We start from the raw sequence: 9,598 nt of genomic DNA, 5'->3' as shown, positions 1-9,598 counted from the left end.
AACTATGCACGTACTAGTGAGCATACCAAGCATCATATGTCTGATACTCTATCCGCCATTTATCCTGATAAACCATCAACATCTGCAACATCAGATCAGACAGATGACAAAGAAAATGATGATGTAGATATTGTACTTGATCTAACTGACAGTCAGTTGCAGCGAATTCTGAATTACGAAGAGATTCATGATCAACAACACGTACCACCACAACCAGAACAAAAACCAGACCGGATTTTCAGAACAATGAACATGAGCCAGCAAAATCTTCAGTCCCAGCAGTACCATTTCCATGGCTGTGTTGTAAATTTTTACAACAATTAGCCAAAAACACACAAATAAAAGGATGTAAATAGTGTAAAAATGTTTAGACTACAGTTTATGCTTTGACTTTTTCAGACATTTTCATTGACTATTAAAACTTGGATTTCATTAAAATTTGATATTATTTAAGAAACGAGCACAAGACCATCAGAGTGACAAGAGAGGATAAAAGGTAAGCCATTATTCTGTTTTTTCCTTTTGTTTAAAATTTTTGATCCAAAATATAAAACAAATATACTCTGCCATAATTTCGAGTTTCTGGTTAAAACTATGGGCAAGAAGTGACTCCAGAATAGTACTATTCACTGAGGGGCGCAGCCCCGAAGTGAATGGTACTATTGGAGGCACCGGGGCCATAGTTTTAACCAGAAACTCGAAATTATGGCAGAGTATATTTGTATATTATCTCGATATGTTATCTTGCGCAATAGGATATTTATGCGCCGTTTTTTTACTTTACGCATAATTATAGCTCTTACATCATACGCGCTCAGCGAAAGTTACAAGAAAATTTACAAGAAAAGATACAATAATTATAGGAATACAGATTTTATTGTAACTCTATAGATACAAGAATATTTCTCTAAAGACAATTTTCAAAATACGGCCCCTGGTATTGACGACAGATTGTGTAAATAAGTGAAAGGTTCAATAATACAATAATCTTTTTCGCTATAAACATTGTCTAATTGTCTAAACCGTCAATGGCGCACCTCCCGCCAAGCAATAGATGCCTTAGATGTATGTTGAATTATCTTATTTCATATCCAAATAGGCAATCGAATACCACCATCCATGAATATGCTGTAATACATTTTTTTACAAGCCTAATAGAAAATGCGACCAGAAAGCATAACATTTTAAGCACTTTGTGGTTTCAATTTAGTTTAACTTCTCATCATATATGTCAGAGAATAGGCCCTACTAAAATGATGTATGAGCTGTAATTACTATACCAGTGGCGGGTCCAGCTTTCGCCAACAGGGGGAGTATTTTCGTCTTTATGTTTCCCGATTGAACATTCTAAGGACATTTAGAATTTGGACTTTCTATTATCTATTTTGGTAATCATGATCAGGACGGGAATCTAACTATAAGCATTTTATGCGAGCTATTATGAGTTTGGTTTAACATGAATCCGGCTACCCAGGACAAACATCAAATTGGCGCTCCAAAGGTCAAACATAAATTTGACGCCCCTCCCTAGGTTGAATATAAATTTGGCGCCCCAGGACAAATATCAAATTAACACCCTATGTCGAACAGAAATTCGGAGCCCCCCCCCCTATGTTGGACATCAATTCCGTGCTCTCTAGGTGGGACATCAATTCAGCGCCCCTAGGTAGAACACAAATTCAGGCCCCCATGTCTAACTTCAATTCGGCACCCCTAGGTCGGACATCAATTTTGCGCCCCCTACCCTAAGTTGAGCATCAATTCGGCGCTCATAGGTAGAACATCAATTCGGCATGTTCGGCGCCCTATGTCGAACTTCAATTCGTCGCCCCCTATGTCGAACATCATTTCGGCGCCCCTAGGTTGAAGATCAATTCGGCGCCCCTACATGTATGTCAATCTTCAATTCGGCGCCCCCCCCCCCTATGTCGAACATCAATTCGGCGCCCATAAGAAGATCAATTAGGCGCCCTTAGGAAGATCAATTCGGCGCCCCTATATAAAACATCAATTCGGCGCCCCTAGGTCGAACATCGATTCGGCGCCCCCTCCTACATGTAGGTTGAAGATCAATTCGCCGCTCCCTATGTCGAACATAAATTCGGCACCCTAGATAGAACATCGATTCGGCGCCCATAAGTAAAATATCAGTTGGCCCCCCCCCCCCGAGTTCGAACATCAATCCCCCCTCCTAGGTTGGAGATCGATTCGGCGCCCCTATGTCGGACACCAGTTCGGCACCCCCTATGTCGAACTTCAATTCGGCGCCCATAACTAAAACAACAATCCCCCCCCCCCCCCGAGTTCGAACATTACTTCGGCGTCCTCTATATCGAACATGAACTCGGCGCCCTTCCCCGATAGAACATGATTTCGGCGCCCCCTTCCCTCTTCTTTTTCCCCTCTTTTCCCCCCATTTGTATCTTTCTCTTCTTCTTTCCCCCTTTTCCTTTTGCCTCTTTTCTTCCTCTTTTTGGAGCTCCCCTCTCGTCTACCCGGGGGCCCGGGCCCTTTGCCCCCCCCCCCCGAATACGCGAATGATCCACGGAGAACTAAGGGTTCAAAGGGAAGACAACACCTATTTTATATTGTAAACTAGTTACCTAAATACAAAGACCGCGCAACCAAGTTTATGTCCTTCGTTTTGCTCGACAAAGTCCCGTTCTGCTTTGTCCTCGTCTCCATCCTCTTGCCATTCGACTTTTGATCCATATCCTCGCTCTCCAGCTAGAAAAAAGGATGTCCCCAGCATTATTCATTATATACATGCACTTAATCTTAATAACTTTCTGAAATATGCACGAAAACCGACAAAAGCAAGGGAATTCTAAACGTTATTTGGTTATTGAATAAATATGATTACACAAAAATGATGTATATAACCAATCCTGGAATGTCATCTCAAGAATACAACAAAATCCCTTAAATTCAGATCGACAGCTTTTGTATCACCCGGAAAAACTCAAGTGTTCGGCCATAAATGTCAACAAATTCGGTATGGAATGATAACGAATGAGAAGATATACTCTGCTACCCTTCTTTCATAATAATACTATCTTTGTACTGCTCTTGCTCCAAGTGAAAGCTTAATCTTTAAATCCCATCTTATTTGAAATTATTCAAATGCATACTTCAAATATTCAAAAGTAAACGAACCTACCCCAGCCCACACGCTGCCTTTACACCCTCTATTATAACATTCAAACGTACACGGTTTCACTAGGCCTATCCAACCCCTTGCACATCCTTACCTAACTGTCCAAACAGTTCTGCAGTTGCTCGATTGGTGAAAGGGTCATCGAGGCCGCGGTTATGAATCACAAAAATCCTCTTCGTAATATCAGCTATTTTTATGAACATGGTGTGCCCACCGGCCTTCTCCTGTGTAGCTACCTGTAGCCATTTAGCTCTTCGCAATCTTCCATGAGTGGCATACTTCAGGGAAGTTATCAGCGATGTTCTCCCGCATCCTGTTCGGCCAAAAAGTCCTAATATAATAAAGTAATCCTTTGTAAAGTATTTTTAGCGGTGGATGAATACGCACAGTTTGCCTGCATGATTTCATGGCCCCGTGAAGCGGGGATGATGCGTGTATTATTTTCCATAGGCAGCACCCCCTGTAATTCTGGTAGGTGTTAAACAAATGTAAAAATGTAACCAAAATGACTTACATATTGTAGTGAAAGCCTCCTTCATTTTTTATTTTTGTTGCCTAATTTATCGGGACCAAAATAACCTTCATTTTGAAGTGAAACCTTTATATTTTTTTTGCTTGTCAAATTTACAACCCACTAAAATCGTTTCTAGGGCCATGCATAATTTGACTGTTCGTTATCACAGCATATTGCACAATGTGGTGAAATAAAAAAAAATGCTAGGTTTTGGACAAATTTGATGTGGTAATATCGTGCCGTAGTCTGTCAATAATGTTAATTAAGGATAATAATGTTTGTATTTTATTGTAAATTCCGTAGGGTAGCCGGCATGTTCTACGAATTGTGGTCAATGTTGCACTCATTTACGAGGTGTAGGTTATTGGCACTATTGGAATATATTATTTTGGAGGTTTGTCGAATAGAAAAAATACAAAAATATTACAATTACGCTACATATTTTAACTTCCTCTTTATGTTAACGTCGTATCCATGGTAGTTTAGGTATTGATTAAAGGAACAGTATAGAACTTAATTTACGTTTACCTATGTAAAGATTCTCCGGGAATTCAACTCGTTTAGGATGCACCGATGCTTTACCCGGTTCATACGCCAACACCTCTGCTCTGAGCTTCTGGATTTCTTCTCTTAGCTTATTTCTGCCAGATGCCGCCATGTCGGATAAAAACGTGAGAAAGCACAGTTTTCTTTTTTGTCAGGTCATGAAAAATCGATCTTGAAATTCATGTGATTATCATTTTATTCATACATGAGATGATTGTAATCAGCATAATGTGGGCGTTATATCACCATATTTAGCTATCGAAAAGGGTTGGGCAGAGCTGCTTTTGCATGTCCCCCCTTTCGTCACATGACTCGAATAATTTACCAAGTGTTATCTCTATCACAATACGCCACCTCACTTGCACTCATGTTCCAAGAATTATTTGACAATGATTATGTATATATATCTTGCATATGTAGTTTTAAATCGTCTGGAGCATCCTAATTGCGATAACTGACGTAGGCATGTAGGGGTGACGAATGTAAATGAGAGGAAACACTTGGAAATGGATCAATCATTTTTTTTTCTTTATCATTATTATTTCGTAATTTACTAATTTTTTTCCAAAGATTATGATTCATATTTCTGATTAATTGATTTGGCTTCCCATCTTCAATTTTATATAGAACTATTTTAATGTTTCCATTGAGTATCTGAATATTAAAATGGCCAATTCCAATTTTTGGTGAAATTGAGTTGAATATGGGAAATTGTTCCTTATCAATGACACATCTTGTGTATAAATAATAAATCTGAAATCATCTCAGAAATGCCTTAAATTAAGGAGAAATATCTGGTATATGGGTGTAAGAAAAGCCTAAGTTCAGGACTTGGGCTATTCTCACATTCATATCATAGAGCCCACTCTCATTACTTCTACTACTTACTCAGAAATCTATGTAAGAATGACCCAAGTCCAAATGATGCTAAAATGGACACAAGTCCACCAAACGAAAGATCCCGCCCACAAGTAACGTAAACATTAATGTTCATAAAAAATGTACACTTAAATTTGTTTTATGTTCTCTGATGTCTTTTGGTCAAATATACTTTAATTGCCCAAATTAAGAAATATCATTGTTTTTTCGATTTTCTCGAAATGACCTCTTATGGAGTTGGGCCTTTTTCATATTCATATACTCAATTTTTAGCGAGGGAAAATTGCTCGCTCGCTTCATTTGCTTTTACTTTCTGATATTATACCTATTCCAAAGACTATTAAAGATTTGCTTTAAAACTTTTCAAAAAGAACGTCGTGAATGACATTGAAAAAAGCTCAAAAGTCGCGGTTTTTTGGTGCGCCCGGTTCACCTCAACTCTGTTAAACGTGATTTATGATGTCAGTGGTGTTGCAATAATTTCATAATAGTATCTTTCACAAGAAAATTATGCTGTATGTTTTATCCTTATGTTTGGATTTTGTTTTGTTCTGTCTTTATAAAGTATAACTATGCTTACCATTATTTACCTAAATTCTCAAAAACTCTTAATTCACACTTTGAGATTTAATATGTTCATCAGTGATGATGGTAACCATAATTGATTTAAAATACAACAAAGGTGGATGATACGAATTTATTCTCCAGAGCATGATTGTTAATTTTTTTTTAGCATCATATTTTTTTTTCTACCCTGGTATAGTAACAATTAGTTCAACATTTGTTTATATTTCTGCCCAATCATTTTCTGATCGCAATATTGTCAAGGGTGCTTTATCGTTATGGAAGTATCGTTTACTTCGTTTCAGTATATCATTGTCTATGTCAATCATCTCCTCCCTTCCCCCTCTCTCTCTTAACGCTCCCACGCACTTAAACTATCACCCCCCCCCCCTCCATACATACTAGCTAGACCTCTTACATCCTCACACATAATATGAACCCGGGGAGGGGTACTCGAATTATAACGTGATACCTCCATGTATGTGCCGCGCCAAAGTCGAAAATGGGGGCTCTAGAAATAAATATTGGTCTTATACGAGGGTCTCCGGATTGGCTCTTGGATCAACGATAGCTTAAAATGTAATGCTCTGGAACCTGCGGGCGCCGTGAGCTTCGATGGGCCGGAAGAATGGGCCCGCGCCGATCGAGCTTGCCGCTCCGACCGGCTGAGTGTTCATTAAGGGCGCTCTCTGGAACGAGAAATCACAATTTTGATGGTCTCCGGAACGGAAAAAAATTGAATTTTTCTGACTTTCTGAATTGGTGATGCTCTGGAACGGAAATTTAGGTTGAAAATGGGGGTCTCAAGCGCGGCATATACGTATCATACATTTATACTGAGAACCCCCCCCCCCCCCGGATATGAACATACCTGCCCGTGTTACTGTCCTTTACACGAAGGTGATCGGTAGAGCTCTCAGTATCGACAGGAATGGGGCTATAAACCATACTATCTATAATTGGAAAAGAAAATGCATCAATATGAAAACTGTCTCGTTAGTGCGCGTTTTCTAAGCATGATCTTATTTATGTGATAATACATTATCTTTCACCACAAAATTGGGAATTTAAAAGCGATTTTTCGTCACACTTAAATCTATGTGACTCCCACCCAGGGCCTATCTACCAATGGGTAATAATGTGGATTTACAGGTCTGTAGTAAAACATGATAGGGCCTATGAGAGATGATATGAGATACTTCTTTTGTTTCTTATCATTCATTTACTTATCTATCAATATAGTTGTACATTTGTGTAGTAAACCTATTCCTAGGCTTATAAACGGAGAGCAAATTCATGAACGCATAATAGAATTCTTTATTTCATATTATTCATTTCATATTTAGGACAACTTGGGGGTGATAATAATGTGCATTTAACATTATCTAGGTGTACTCTCTGAATTATATAGTATATATATACATGTATGTAATAAAGTCAAATGATCTGCTGAGATTATAAGTAGGTTCAAACAACAACAACAAAAAAATCAGTGGACAATAATATTTTAACGAATTTTTGCCCATAGGGTTTTGTCAAGTTGTAACAAATTCATTAGATTGCGTCAAAATAATGCTTCATGAAGATGCGCGTATTAGTCAGGTTCACTATGTTCATACCTTAGCTTTTGCCGGATTTTTTTGGAGAAATTGAAAACTATATATTTTTGTAAAGGTTATTGTATGAGCTATTTTAAAAAACAATATTTTCATTTGCACCAACCCCTATATGGCCTCCATCTTGGATTTTTCAAAATAGAAGTCGTGAAAGCGTTTTTTTTCGTCAATATCTCGGCTTCTAAAGAACCTAGAATCATAATTTTTGCGCTTAATAGTTAACCTTTGTTGAGAAAAAAAAAAGATATTTTTTTTACAAATTACCAGACTCAAAACTTACATTAAATTTCGAATTGCAAATGATGTCACTTTTCAATAAGGTTAATGTTGCACCAAGATGTCGTATACGCTTTCATCGTGTTCTGTTTGTTCTGTTGTTCATTAACCATTTAGAGTGTTTTATGTTCATATGATCAAGTTCAATGTCAGTTAGGGTAAATGACCTATGACCATGTCGGGGTATTGCATTTCAGCTTGGTAACTATTTTCAACGCATCTTAACCTTAAAAAGTATATGGTGATCAGCTTGTATGAAACTTAGGTTTCATGACCAAGGTCATTTAGGATCAGTGAAAATTTACCATGTTGGGGGCATCAATATTAAAATCTTACAATGAAGGTTAAGTTTGTAAAATGTCAATATATGTTTAGAAGTAAAATACGTAAGCGAAAATGTATCATTAAACCTTGAAATGAGGTATTCAAGTGCCATTGACCAACAATTTCATTTTAATTAACACGAGAGTTGATATACTAAAAATGGGTTTCGAAAACATTCCCTATGTTCATTAAGAAAACAGAATGCAATGAATTTAACTTAAACTCTTGTATGACTATGATTTTATTAAATCTAGATTCATAACTGAATTTGTGCCTTAATTTGACACATATTGATTAACAGCGAAAAATAACTCCTGCTTACTCAAGCGTAGAAATATATCACAAGGAAGACACTCTTAATAGAATGTAATTGGTCTTTAAAAATTAAATCGACAATTTTAGAGGTACATATAGAGCTTGTATTGTCTCAGCAGGTGCATTGATATCATAAAATATGATAATAATAATGATATACAACACGTATTGCAATGTTCTAAGCGCTTTAGCACGGATACCCTGATCGGACGCTCGAGCATTCAAGGAAAAAAGACCTTTGACCTTGACTGAGAAACTTGTTCTTCATTCCATATTGTTTGCAATATCAAATAATAATATAAAGTTTCAATTAGTTTTATTAAATATTTTTAAATGATCAACAAAAAATCTAACTTAAGCAAAATAATTGATATAAATTGACCGTTGAGTCTGGCCCATAACCCCACCCCAATACCCATCTAAGTTCCAATATTTGTTAATTATTACAACCAAGTTTAAACGTAACTCAAACTTATAACGTTGGCATTATCTTGAAAATTTGAATCTTGTATTTGGTTAAGCTCTTGTAAGTGGATATCAGTTTATTTACTCAATAATGATATTTGACCTTCGCCTAGAGACCAGAAATGTTATTCATCAGTTTGCTGGTACTTAATGGCAATTATCGTAATGGGACTGGTTCTTATCTTGAAACTTAAACATCATTCGATGTTGATGTCATAAAGCGGTCATGGTCCACTGACCTTAAATGACTTTCAACATTGATCATCTGACCTGAAACTCAGAACAGATGATAAGTGATACTTGATTGTAATCTTTTCAAGCTTAACAATGAAATAGATTCAATACTTTTAATTTTTTACAAAAACCTATCCTTGGTTAAGTTTTGAGTGTTGATACCACAGCATTGGTCAAAGTTCATAAACAATAAATAACCTTTAACCTTGATCATGTGATCTGAAACATTACTGATCAATTACTAATATTCCCAGGTTTTATACATCAGGTTGGTGATCAAAATTGCAAACGTATGCTGATATTTCAAAAACTAAACCTTGGATAGGATTTGTTCGAAGTTGATACCACAACATGATCAAAGTTAATGGACCCTTAGTAACGGTCCGACCACTTGATCGAATGCCCACGAGACTGAAAGTCCGGGGGACCAAAGGCCCGCGAGACCGTTTTGTTCCCCTTCATCAGGTGCCGCGTGGTTTATGGCGCCTCGCTGCAGCGCACAGTGGGCCAGAATGAACCCAAAGTGCGCCAAAACCCATTATTCACACATTTGTATGATTAAATTTAGTAGACAGGGGTAATTTCACCCGTAGAATTCAATAAAAGTATTTTCAAATATTGATGACGTCGTTAAAATACTGTTTTCTGATTAGCTGTTAACATTTGAGCAGAAATTACATGTTTCTAATTCTACAATATGTTTCAAAT

The 9,598-nt window shown here is 37.2% G+C and overlaps 1 protein-coding gene across 1 annotated transcript; it reads right to left on the bottom strand.

Annotated features, from left to right (window-relative positions):
- Positions 1–860: 860 nt before the first annotated feature.
- Positions 861–6,608, bottom strand: LOC135154937 (uncharacterized). Its single transcript, XM_064103183.1, has 4 exons — positions 6,532–6,608; positions 4,200–4,312; positions 3,252–3,488; positions 861–2,727 (listed from the first exon to the last, which is right to left on the bottom strand). Exons 1-4 carry the CDS (start codon positions 6,606–6,608, stop codon positions 2,600–2,602), a joined length of 555 nt encoding a protein of 184 aa, XP_063959253.1. The 3' UTR covers positions 861–2,599.
- Between the last annotated feature and the right edge of the window lie 2,990 nt (positions 6,609–9,598).

Source organism: Lytechinus pictus, chromosome 8 (genome assembly GCF_037042905.1).
Source record: "Lytechinus pictus isolate F3 Inbred chromosome 8, Lp3.0, whole genome shotgun sequence".
NCBI lineage: Eukaryota > Metazoa > Echinodermata > Echinoidea > Temnopleuroida > Toxopneustidae > Lytechinus > Lytechinus pictus.
Note: the sequence above shows the minus strand (reverse complement) of the source record. Positions and strands in the feature narration are given on the sequence as shown.

Excerpts from the sequence above, each read along its gene's own strand:
- LOC135154937 (XM_064103183.1), bottom strand. The coding sequence starts at position 6,608 with ATGGTTTATAGCCCCATTCCTGTCGATACTGAGAGCTCTACCGATCAC. Across the intron at positions 4,313-6,531 it reads AAGGACAGTAACACGGGCAG|AAATAAGCTAAGAGAAGAAA; the intron begins GTATGTTCATAT and ends GGCATCTGGCAG. Across the intron at positions 3,489-4,199 it reads CCCGGAGAATCTTTACATAG|GACTTTTTGGCCGAACAGGA; the intron begins GTAAACGTAAAT and ends TTATTATATTAG.